Below are 13,200 nucleotides of genomic sequence, written 5' to 3'. Positions count from 1 at the left end.
TTCTTCTGACTCCTTCTTGACTCAGCCCAACTGCATGTGTGCACAATCACAAACCATTTCCCTCCAGTGGAGCCCTCTCTTTGTGTGTCACAGCATGTGGTAGATATTAGAGAATCTCGATGTGTGCAGGAAATGAAAAAGAATTTACCGTCTCGCGCTCTGTGTTGGGTAAACCCTTCGTGCGAAGCTGTCAGTTTGAGGCTGACCCTCGTGCTTCACGCGGCCGAGGAGCCTGGATGGAGCGACAGACGGGACGACGTGTCCATCTGAGCTCCCGTCATGATAAGACCACCGGCTCAAACCACAAAGTTCTGGGCAAAACAAACAGCTCGCTTGTTTAATTTTATGTATGAGAGCGTTCCTGTTGTTAGGGGCACATATCAGCCTCTGCAGCTCAGAATAATGTCCGTCTGTGGAAAGCTGTTCAGTTTAAGTCTTATTCTTATGTCTGGTAAGTTTATTATGACCTGCTGCCCAAAGACAGAAGGCAGGAAATAATGTCTTTGCCTGAAACTGTGCTGTATATCTGTCTGTTACCAAATTATCTAATTATTATTAGATTTTAATGAAACTTCCAGAAAATAATAATTCCATTTACATCTACAACTGATTACCTTTTTCGAGAAAATCCAATTCAATACCCCTGCCATTTCTAATCCACATTAACCAACACAAAAATGGCAATAACTCAATCAGTGTTACAGATATTGACCTAAAATTTGACATGATATTAGCTGAGAGTCATTCACAGATTATTCTCTAAATGTGACATCCCATATGAGATTGTAGATAATGATTTAATAATTTCTCAACATAGATTATCTTGGTCTAAAACCAAAAAGTGGTGGGCGAAATGCTTTCCTTTAAAGAATACTAGGCCATTCAGTTGAGATTTTTATTTTTGGTCTTGTCTTCAGAAAATAATTTTATTTTAGTTTTAAAATAGATCAAGAAGCTGCGCTGTTTGCCTGAGGTTAGATCCTGTAAACGCTGTAGTGTTTGTTTGTTTGATAGATGCTTTGCCTCTTAAATCTGTGCACCTGGAGCGCTGGCTGGCCATCGGTGAATGTAGGCATTTCCCAGAGTTCAGTGTGAGGCCTGGCGCCGAGGGGAACGATGAGACGATGAGGGTTTGTGTTTACTCTGTGCTGACTGACCTCCTTTTTATCTCTTCTGCTGATTGTTCTTCTGATGTTGGGTCAACTCCAGTCTGTGTGCACTGAGATGTAAACAAAAAACCTCTAATTGTGCAAGCACGTACACCGTACACGCAGACCTCTCTTTTTCCATATTTATTAGCTTTTCTCTTTATCCTCTGCAGCTTTCGGTAGTTGCACTGAGCTCAGTATGATTGTGTGAGTTTTATTAGTGCTGGAGAGGTTGGATAGTCAGCGATAACAAAATGATGCTTTAGTTTAGGTTGGAGGGATTAGATGCACAGTTTGCATATTCAAACTGTCAGAAGAGGAAATGAGATGGCAGAGGAGTAATAAAAAATGAAAATACTAGGGTGTATACTACATTCAACAACAGAAATGTTGTTCTCACACAGACCAACTAAAAATTCTGTTTTTTCTCACAGTATGAAGACAGTGTTTGCAAAGCCATGTTTTCAGCAGTTATAGCTAATTTTCTGCACAAGTGGTGTGTTTTAGTTCATGCATGAAACATTTTTACACTTAGTGTTAAATTAAACATTTTAAGCAAACTTTATTTAGACTTCAGTGTTTCTGTATTGTTTTTTCTGGGTTTTTATTTGAGGCCGTGATTCTTTAAGTTGCAGGTTGATTATTGCTCATGCAGGGATCTCAACCATTTTTATATGTCATGTCATTTTAAATAATTAATATCTTACATGTTGTAGATGGCTCTTTGAATGACCTCAATTTGGAGAAATGGAGTTTACATTTGACAGGATTGACGAGCTAATGGCTAGTCTACATGCAGCTAAAGTGGGTTGCTGCTGTCTTAAAACATCTCTCTGATTTTATAACAAGTCACAATATTTCCTACAAATCTGTAACACTTCTGGTGCCGTTTCAGCAGGAATTTCTTAATATTTCTGCTGAAATTATAATGTAATGAGAGTCAGTGGTTTAAATGTTTAGGTAATAGGATTTGCATGAACATCTATGAATGTTGAAGGTTGGGATTTTGTGGAATGACATGAATTCACTTTGGAAGTGGCTGTACTGACCCACTATCAAAACAGTTTTTACCTTCTTAAAACAACTCCAGTCTTCAGAGTTTTATTGTGATGCTTGCAAACTGTATTATTTACCTTTACACCACTGTCAGTTTTGCATTAAGGGGAATATTTTGACAGAAATATTTAGAAATTCCTGCTAAAATTGACCCCGAGTTGCACCAGAAATGCTACCTCCTGGTGCAGCCACCCCCTACTTACAAATAACTACAGAACTCGATTTAAATAATCCTGCTGTGAAAAGTTGACTGACATTTAAAGATGTATTAATTGCCATGAAATTTTAGGGATTGGAGCCAATTTTAGACAGCAGCAATCCATTTTTGCTTTGGCTGTTAGCTCGTCGGTCCTGTAGCACCTGAACTCTGGTTCAAAATTCTTCTTTAGACAGGTAAGATATTTATTAACTTATCTACAGAACTCCACTTTTTAAAATAGCCAAACTATCGCTTCGAGTAGAAGTCGTGGCTCAGGAAGTAAGGGGTTCGTCCTGTAACCGGAGGGTTGACGGTTCGAGCCCCGGCTCCGTCCGTCTCAGTCTTTGTCAGGACACTTCACCCACCTTGCCTGCTGGTGCTGGTGCAGAGGACTCGGTGGCGCCGGTGTGATGGCAGCTGAGGCTACGATGTAGCTTACCGCCATCAGTGTGTGAATATGTGGATGACTGATTGTAGTGTGAAGCTTTGGGGTCCTTGGACTAGATAAAGCGATATAAAAGTGCAAGCCATTTTAATTCTGTGACACCAGTTACTGATTACCGTCATCTGTCTGATGTTAAAAGCTGTAATCACTGCGTCCTGTCACCTTGCTCGATACCTGTGCAGCATTTTCAAGTCTGCTTCAGTTGTTGTTTTAGTAAAGCAGCGCAAGTCTCAAGTTCTCCTTTTATCTCAAGTTCTCCTGTCTGCGTTTGCTACCATTGCGGATGCCTTCATTCATTTTAAATTTCAAGGAGAGAATTCCTGGTCTTCTATTTGTGGAAATTGCAAATTCTCCTCTCCTGCATGAATGAACAGACCTCCAGTTGCACCCAGAGCTTTTGAGGAGGTGCCCAATTATTTTCAGATTGAGAATTCCAAAGTTTGGAATGATAGAAGAACAGTCGGCAGAAGGAAAGTGTTGAATTCAGAGAGAGGAGGAGTGCGTGGGTTTGTCTCCCTGGTTCATGCTAATAACATCTTTGTGTCAAAGTATTGGATGTTGTTATAATACTTTCTGCTAAATTATTATTCTTAATTCTGCATCTCATACAGTCAAATGTAATCTTTATAAGCCTTAAGAATTATTAACTTTATTCCCATTTTTTTAAGAACATTCTGGGGACATATTAAAAGCAGTTTTTACATATTGGGCTCGATAAAGGCGGCTGGCTGGAACTCATTTTATTGGTTTCCTTACCTCCTACAGAGGGTGTGACCCTGCTTTCACACTGGTCATTAAAATCTCAGCTTTACTCCCTGCAGGCCGTACCGCCACATGTGGGTGTTCCTTTGGTGGTCTAAGCACAATAAGACAAGGGTGGAGTCGGGCGATTGGGTTCCTACAGGCTCGCACACACCGAATCATCGCTGTGTGCCGGAACGGGAGGGTTTTGGCATCAGAGCTAATCTGTGGGAGATTCTTCCCCGTTGTGATGCTGAATTGCGAGAGCAGATAAAAGAGGGAGAAGCTGAATGGCGCATTTTGTTTTCTTTGGTTTAAACGTTCGTAGCCTCACACAGTCTTAACACCTCTTTACAAGACTTCTCTCTGGTTCTGGAAGCACTTGGAGAAAATGACATGCCTGGTTTCCCAGGCCCCAGTAATGAACTCTTAAGGATGAACTTGCTCAATTAATTGCTTCTGTGGTTTCACTGAAGAAAATGCTTTGAGCACGATTTGGCAGAACTCCCGTCCAACTCTTTCTTCCTGCTCCACCACTTTCTCCTCTCCTCTTAACCTCACATTCTGCTCCGCAAGAACTCAGTTAAGTTGAAGGATTTCTCCAGCGAAGCAGAAGCACAAGTGTTTTGTTCATCAGTCCAAAAAAAATGCCTCCGTCTGCTTGTAGACACAACCTCGTCTTTCTCCTACTGCAAGTGTGATGTATCCAATACATCTCCTGCCTAAAACCATGTCCTGATTTCACCACAGCGTAGGAACAGCTGCTCACTACGGAGGAGTGGAAACACAGCTCTTATATTGCTTTAAATGAAGTCCTTGAAGGGTGATCTGACACTGCGTCGTGCAGACTTGATCATATTTGAGTGACAAGACGTGTGATTCATTGTTTTTGTGAGTTTATTGAGGAATCAAATGTCGGGCAGCGAGGCATAAGACTCTGCCTTCAGGTTTGTTTGCTTTCCGCTCAGATTCTTTTCCTTCCTCGCTGTTAATGATGAACTCGGAGTGACACATTCAAATGTCTGACAGGGTGCAGCTTCTCAGCGGAAAACAACAGAAGGCAGGTAACAAGGAAATCACATGAACGAGCTCATAAAGGCACTGGGACGCATTTCTGTAAATTTACTTCATGTTGTAACACTTTATAATGATGCCCAGGAGCTGGAAATCCTCTAACCTACATTGGAGCCTGATTTGGCTGCAGGAGGAGAGGATGACAGAGTCACGATTTGGCCTCGGCTCCCAAGGTCGAGGCATCTGGAGGATGAGGCCAAAATGACTTCCTAACTGCAGAGAACAGAGGAGCATTAATATGGCTCAATTACACGAGGCTTCATTAAAGATAAGTGGCTATAATCACAGGCCTGTGTTCACCTCTGGGCATAAATTAGCCCTGCAGCTCTGTCAGGGCAAAAATATATTTGTTTTCTGCGTGATGTCCAACTGACTGTGAAGACTACCACATTTTAGTTTAAACTTAATTCTCTCACAACTACCTACAAGCCTTTTTACTGACTAAAATTGTTGCTTTAGCTTTGAAGCTTATTTTATAGAACATTATGGTGTGATAATTTATAATTTATACTAATAGACAGTTAGAAGCATATTTTATAGTTCCCCTGCTAATCCTACCTTTTGTTCCTGAGTGTCTCCTTGGCTCTTAATTTAAAGTCACAAGTGGTGGTGATTAAAATTATCCACTATAAAAGGGACACCTCATCAGGAAGCCACCAGTTCTTTTTGCATCAACATGTGATATGTTCGAGGGACGTGCAGTGAATTTAGTATTTTAAAGTCTGGTTAAACTGGGCAAATTTGAAGATTAAATGCAAAGATCACATTGGCGCCTGATGGCCACACCCAGTTGTTTCCTAATGGTGCTAACGTCATGTTTTATTTTAAAAGGGTTATAAAGTGGAAACTATGGTCACAGGTGAGCTCAGCTTTACTGGTAGAAGACGTGCACGCTCCTCCAAGTTGATCCATTGGATCAGTGAAAATTAACAACTATAAAGATCCCAAGTTAGCATGTCTTTGTACCCAAACCTTGTTTTATTAGTGGGTTTATCAGCTGCAGGACTTTGAGTGAGTAAAGTTTAATTCACCACAAGTCCCAACCATGTGGACACGTTTTGTTTTTTGTTTTTTTTTTAGGCAAAACCACGAAACAGGCAACAGTGCTAAATTCTAAATCGACAGCAGAGATTAGAGCTCATTAAGATGCTTTCTCTGCTTTTAAACAGTTTGTTGTGCTGACACTTGTGTTATATTAATTAGCCCTGCATGGGTAGTAGGTGAGATAAGCACGCGTTGTGAGAAGCATGACTTCCTGCAAGTTGGTGTTTAAGTTTTTAGGGGGTGGATGATGGAACGGGGGTTAAATATTAAAAAGAAAAAAAAATATTAAATAGTTACAGACAAATTGCCTTAAATGCCCGTCCGTAATAGGTTTTTGGAGTTTCAATATGCTCTGCAGAGACACAAGGTGAAATGTCTTTAACCCTAAATTGTACCTGTGATTGCTTTGCAGATTTTGACCAATTTATTAAAACCTGTGCAAACACTTGTTCACCTTCTTAATTGGCACTTAAAAGGCAACCTTTGGCCTCAGACTTGTCATTACGCAGCATGTTTGGCTGCTTGAAGAGTCCCTTTCAACAAATCAGACAAACCAAGAAGAAGACATTCATCACAGGAACGCTGTTAGAAGGTCAGCGGGAAGCTTTTTAAGAAACATGGGCCTAATTTCTTCATGTGTTATTAACGCTTGAGTGGTCCCAAAGTGTTTTCAGCTGGCATCAAAGCACACCTCACGGTCAGTGGACTATGTACTATTTTTTAAAATATCCATACATTAAAACTTTAGTTTTCAAAAGGTATTTCCTCTGTTCTGATTAGCTTAATATGACTCAGTGAGTACACAGGTTTGACACAAACCTAAGACAAAGGTGATTTTTAGCATCGTTAGACTTTTTCTCCATGATTACAGTGACGGCTGCATGATTTGAAGTTTCTCATCAGACTGATAATGCCGTCACGGCTGCCTGACATCCTACTTTGTGTCCTGCCATGGCATCACTGGCTCTCAGTGAAAGAAGAGTATTAATCTCATGGGGGTGGACAGAATGTGCTCACTTTTCTGACATCGTATTAATATCTGCAGGGGCTTTAATCAGGCCACAATGTCAGAGGATTATTTTAGGACCTGACAGAAGTGCTGGGCGACTCCTCTCTGGATGAAGCAAAATGAAAGACAGACTGTCCAACATCAGAGACAGAAAATGAGTTCATTACTGTAATTAGGCCTCACCGTGTCTCCCATCCATCTTGTCTTCTCCATCCCTTGTACACCAGCCCTCATGTCTTAAACACCCTTAATGGCAGCACATTACTCCTGTTAGCAAAGCAGACCTCCCACCCTCCATCTGTTGCCTCTGTTGTGCAGACAGTCACAAAGAACAGAAAACAGCCTCCTCCGTCAGGTCACGCAGAATCAGAAACTTTGCTGACCAAGCAGGTTGCGTTGCTCTCCATTGGTTGAAAGATCTGGGGGTTGCACGTGGAATGAGACGTGGGACAATTGTGTTCATAAATCATTTTTGGTGGGGAAAGTGTCTAAGTGAGGGAACGAAAGGGAAACACAGACCACCGTGCTCTCTGGCTTATCCTGTCCGGTCTTTGACATGAATTAGGGACCATTTAACCCCGTTTTGACCCCACACGGCAACAGAAACACAGACAGGCTGGAGAGCATGTACACAAACAGTCCGGTCTCCTGTTTCTGTTTTCCTTCTTGAACAAGAATTTACTTTGACTGCGAAAGAGACTCTAGGCAAAACATGCATTTCTGTTTTTTTGCACTTTTAGTTAATTTGATTTAATTTTGTGACAATAATGTGACAACATAACACTGCTTTATAATAATCAGATTAGTTAATAAATTTCTTTGTTTCTCCTGTTTTCAGCTCTCTGAAAAGGCTCCTGTTGAAGAGTCACTGTTGGTGAAGCTGGTTGCACAGATATTAGCTGTTATTTGTCCTAATTTTGTGTTTTAAAAGATAGTGTTCAGTCAATAGATGACATTTGGGATTTGGTCATTTTTGGTCATTTTTAGAGATGACAGACTAAAACAATTCAAACCCATCTATGCAAACACAGGTATTGTCTGTAAGGATGAGTTTTGTAGTGCTCACAACCTTGCAGCCAGTCATATTTCATTATTCAGTTTTGCCAAAACGCCTGTCTCTGTACGTGCGTGCTTGCGTGTCTGTCTTTTAGCGAAATACCTCATGAACTGCCGGACAAGTTTAAATGAGACTTCCAGAAAGTACTCATTGGAGATACCGCTACAAATTGATCAACCTTTGGGATAGAAAACCAGCCATATAATGCACAAAAGTGAGCTATTCAATTAGTTAAACTAATATTGTTCTAAAATTTTGTGTGGAAGAACCTGAATTGCTCATAACACATCCTCCCAGGTGGTACTCATTGTGCAAAATCATTGTTTAAAACTTTAGCATTAACAGTTGGAGTCAGGAAGTAATCATTGGATGGACATCTACAACTGATTATTTATATTATTCAAGATGGCCACTACAGCCAGTCGACATTAGTCAACAGAGAACTGGCTATACTTCATTCGATTTTACTGATATTCAGTAAATATTTGGTGCAGTAGTAGGTTGGATCACAACTCTGTCATTTCTTAACTTAAATTATTTTAGTCTCAGACTTTAGGATGAAAGGCAGCGGGTGATATGCATTCCTTCAAGGATTGCTAGGCCTTCATTTTGTTGCATGTGATGGATATATGCAGTAAATCATTCCATAGAAGTTTTCATTTCATTGTGCATTCACATCCTCTCTAATCCCCGTGCTAAATACAACATTAGTCATATTTTCCTGTTTGTTTGAATCTTTGCTCATAAACGCTCTCATTCATAACGATTGTTGATGAATTGCCAAACTTACATCTGAGACATTTCCATTTCCATTCTGCTCTTTCATATGTGGGTCATGCATACATTGACCCGTATTTTATCCATGCAGGCAGAAGTGAGTACTTTATTATTCACATGTCTCCAGCTTGCCTCGTTCGGTCTCTAGTCTGGCAACTAATCTTAATGTGGCCCAATTTTTTTTTTTTCCTCCCAAAATAGTTTATCCTCCTCCTTGACAGTAAACAATGAGGAGAAATGTAAACAGCTGTCTGGGAGCTGAAGTTATCTTGTGAATAGAGCCGGTAGCGGGGGGGTGCTGAGACACCGGGCCTGCATTTATCGGCCATGTTCAGAAGAAAACTTCGGTTCAACAGAGCTTCTTATCTTCACCGAAGCAAATACGGGTGCTGTAGTGCCATGTTCTCCGTGATGCGGAGGGATTACTTGATAACTCATGGGGTTTTTCACATAAATGCAACACTGGAGGAATTGAGGCTCATCGTCAGCCCCAAAGAACAAGAAAAAAGCATTTAGGTCAATGAAGAAGACTCCCAGCCTTCTCGTACGCTGCAGGATGGTGCGGTGTGATCTGCCATGCAGAAGTCAGTGTTTAAAGGGATGAATCTTCTGTAACAAACCACTTATGTAACCCCAGTGGATCTAAACTACAATGCACCTAATAGCATGAGATGAAACAAATAAGAGGAACCTGCTCGTTGTCCCAGAATTTGCTTATTTCCCTTCTGAGTTTTGATTTATTATCCATTTCAGTTTTTACTGACTGATGGAAAAAGGCTCTGTGACCTGTCTTGTGCCTCATTTAACAAAAGCCTGCATATGTCTGCTGTGCAGGGAAATTATTTATGGATAATAATAGATTCCATGTGGGTTTGCAGGATGTTGCATCTGAAATCTGACATTGGAAATGCCCAGGAGGCAACAAAATTCTTTTCAAGGACAATCAGACCCATTTTCTCCCATTTTCTCCTCCCTCAGACATACAGGTCAATAAGTAGAACTGCTGATATCAGCTGTTTCTGTTTGTGTGAATGCTGATTCAGAATTTCACACTACTGTTTTCCTATTTTTTGTTTTTTTGTACATTTTATTTTTTTTTTTTAGCAACTACTTCTGCATACTTTGTTATTTTTTTCCATTCATATGTCAGAGATGGGTGCTAAGACTTTTGGTTTCTGTAACTTTTATCATTTTCAAAATATTTAACTTTATTTACAAATGTTTTCCCCATACGTGGAGATATCTTTAATGCATTTTACTATTTGAAATCTGCTTCAGTGTATTTTTGCCTTCATATGCAACGTTTATTTTTAGCTGAAGTTTTGCTACTTTTTGCTTTTTAGCTATTTGTTGTTTGGTTTTTTTTGTTTGTTTTTAGCAAATTTCAACTGTCTGACAGAACTCCGCATTCTTTGTTTTATTTTCCAAATATATGTGGCTTAATTTCCTAGGAGGAAGATTTCATGAAGTTACGGCAGTGAAGCAAACTAAAAGCTCATCATTTTGTGAATTTTGGCCATTATTGATTCTGTTTTTTGTTTGTCATAGTCTACTTTATCAAGTTGTCATTAATATTCATTGGATCCAACTTTATGAAATATAAAGGCAAAGTGAAATTGGTATTAATTAGACAACTATTCCTTTGCGTTGCTGCGAGGAGTTGGATCAGATATTGGTTCATGCAAACATTTAATTGAACATCTGCTTTCTGTTACTATAACTGGCTTTTCTGCCATCTGTTCATTACTGTCTGGAAACACCACCAAGAATATATTCTGTCTGGTTTTAAACCCATGATGACAGTCTTTTTTTTTTCCTGAAAATCAGCTAATTTATCATATTAGGTGATATAGTCTTCATAGTTTATAAACAAAACGACATACAGGATACTATAAGATAACAGCCAGCAGTAAAGTCTGTTTTGTGGCTGAACTGAATGTACTGTGCTTGTGATAGGAAGGATTGCTTATATGTTTTAATCTTTCTGTGTTCTGAACAGTTTCTTCTTTCTGTTTCCAGCTGTCTTTCTGCATCGGTGGCATGCTGTAAGAAAAGTCGTCACTCTTCAGACCCTTGTCCTTGACACACAAATGGTGTTTGCCCAATGTGATGCCACCTGCCCTCTCTGAGTTATGATGACGGCTGCTTCTGTAACTCGAGAAAAAGGATCCTTCTCCACTCGCCAGTGAGCAGGTCGCATGATGTGATGAAGACACTTCCTGAAAGTCTGCTCCTCAAAGAATCTGCCGGCAGGATATGAGTATTTTGAGCCCTGTGACCGATAACAAATCAACCCTTGTGGGACTTGTGGGAGGTCCAGAAGAATACTCCAGAGCCATGCAGTCAGAGGAGTTATTCAGCAGGAAACTCAAGGCCTTGAATGGAAGCATGGGACCACCAGCCTCAAGTATGCAGGTGAAATCTGATGGTGCTGGCAAAACAAATGGTACTCCAGCCATGCCTAAAATGGGTGTCAGGGCCAGGGTGACAGAATGGCCGCCGCGGAAAGATGGATGGGACGGACGGCCGTCCCCGAACTACCAGAGCGTGATCCCAGTTTTTCAGAATGGACAGCAGGAACATACTGTGGAATTACTGGAGCAAGGGGAAGAGGTCTGCGTGGAGGTGGACTACACTGACAAATACACACTGAGTGACCTTCTCAGCCACTCCCCGTTAAAGGGTCTCCACCCTATCCGTCAACGCAGCAACAGCGATGTCACCATAAGCGACATCGACTCCGAGGATATAATGGACCAGAATGCTGTCAATCCAAACACGGGAGCCTCTCTGCACCGAGAATATGGCAGCACGTCCTCCATCGACCGTCAGGGCCTTAGTGGAGACGGGTTCTTCACCATGCTGAGGGACTACAGAGTGGAGAACTTGGACCATCGTAGCATTCCACCTCTGGGGTTTCCAGAGCTGTTACGTTGTGATGCCTCCCTGTCTCCAAGTTTGCAGACAGCAGCACAAATTGCCAGGGGTGAGATAGTCCACATTCCAGGTTATGACTATATAAGCAGTTCTGTCTTCTACAGTCAGGAGCAGGAGAAGTCGTTCATGAGGCGTCTTAAATCGGAGTCATCTGAAACGTCTTTGTTCAGGAAACTGAGGACCATTAAGAGTGAGAGCGATGCCTTGCGACTCTCCATGGAGGACGACCGGCGACCGCTGAGCTTTCAGAAATGTTTTGCACACTATGATGTCCAGAGTGTGCTTTTTAATATTAGTGAAGCGGTCGCTAGCAGAGCTAACCTGAGCCAGAGAAAGAATACCACCACCGGAGCTTCAGCTGCCTCCGCTGGAGTTGTGGCCGGGGCCGGTGGAGTATTAGGAGGTGGAATGGGGCCTGGACCTGGAGCTGGGGCAGATGGTGGAGCTGCAGGTTGTAGCAGTGGAAATACTCCCTTGTTCGAGTCTCCACTTGGAAGCAGAGAGGACTTGAACCCCAAGGAGAACCTGGATGCAGATGAAGGGGATGGAAAGAGCAACAACATGGTGTTGAGCTGTTCGCACTTTCGTAATGAGATCGGTGGTGAGGGTGAGAGGAAGATCTCCCTCTCCAGAGCCAACAGTGCCAACTACAGTGGCGTATCAGAGAGCTGCTCTTTTGAGTCCTCTCTAAGTTCCCATTGTACCAACGCAGGAGTTTCTGTACTGGAGGTGCCTCGGGAAAACCAGCCAATCCACAGGGAGAAGGTCAAACGCTACATCATTGAGCACATTGATCTTGGAGCGTACTACTACCACAAATACTTCTATGGGAAAGGTAAGCGCTAGAGATAAATGTTCTTTTTGTGTTTACTTGAAAAATGGCTAAAGATTAAGTACTACTTTACACCAAATTTAGTTTGTTTAAAAGGATAGTAAGGGCATTTTTGAACTTATGAAATGTTAGTACATCATCAGCTGCAACATCGGTCATAAAGCTCTAAGTTTCAATAAAGAGGCAAATGTCTTCGTCCATACTTGTCTAATTGCTGGCTAAACTAGGGCTTAAAAAACAATTTTTTCTCAAAAACGACGAACCAGTGTGAAAGAACACCTCATTTAGTTTGTCGCTGTTTTCTCAACTGAACAAAGTCTGCGTTTTAATGCCGATGTATGTGTGCTGAGCATAAACTGTGTATGGTGCTGAGGCTGCGAATATATCAGTGCGTCTAATCAGTCCTGGCAGACTGGCAGCACCATAAACTCATGTCCAGTTCATGCTCTGCACACAAACGCTGGTGTAGTAACAGGGACGTTGTTCGGTGGGTTTTGCATAGCCAAATGAGGTAAATGTTTGGAACAATCGCCAACTTGTGTTGGGTGAAAAAGTGTTAAACTTCTATGATACGTGAGTGGCGATGTCCTCCCTGAGATTTTTATCTTGCCCCTCCTGCAAAGAAACTATGGTTGGTTATGTGAGAAGAGAGAGGTGAATGACGGGGTGTGTTGCAGCTGTTCCCCGTGGGGACCACTGGGGTGTAAGGACTCCTCGAATGAAGCTTTAGGGTCAGCAGAGCTACGCCAAGGTCCCCGTTCTCCTCATTAAAACACCTCTGTGGCTGACACTGGAAATACCACGGCGACCCAGACCCATCGGCACAATGTACATATCTGTTGTTCCCACTGTCTGCGCTTGCTGCTCTCAGCAGATTGAAT

General features: G+C 41.7%; 1 protein-coding gene across 5 annotated transcripts in view; it reads left to right on the top strand.

Annotated features, from left to right (window-relative positions):
- LOC108240671 (signal-induced proliferation-associated 1-like protein 2) overlaps positions 1–13,200 on the top strand; it is a 101,990-nt gene that overhangs the window by 25,831 nt on the left and 62,959 nt on the right. For all 5 annotated transcript variants that reach the window (XM_017424329.3, XM_017424327.3, XM_037973488.1 and 2 more), the window contains one exon: positions 10,570–12,322. In XM_017424329.3, the coding sequence (XP_017279818.1) occupies positions 10,807–12,322 (1,516 nt within the window). In that variant the 5' untranslated portion in view covers positions 10,570–10,806. The remainder of the gene's footprint in view (positions 1–10,569; positions 12,323–13,200) is intronic.

The sequence above is a fragment of the Kryptolebias marmoratus genome, linkage group LG22 (assembly GCF_001649575.2).
Source record: "Kryptolebias marmoratus isolate JLee-2015 linkage group LG22, ASM164957v2, whole genome shotgun sequence".
Lineage (NCBI taxonomy): Eukaryota > Metazoa > Chordata > Actinopteri > Cyprinodontiformes > Rivulidae > Kryptolebias > Kryptolebias marmoratus.
Note: the sequence above shows the minus strand (reverse complement) of the source record. Positions and strands in the feature narration are given on the sequence as shown.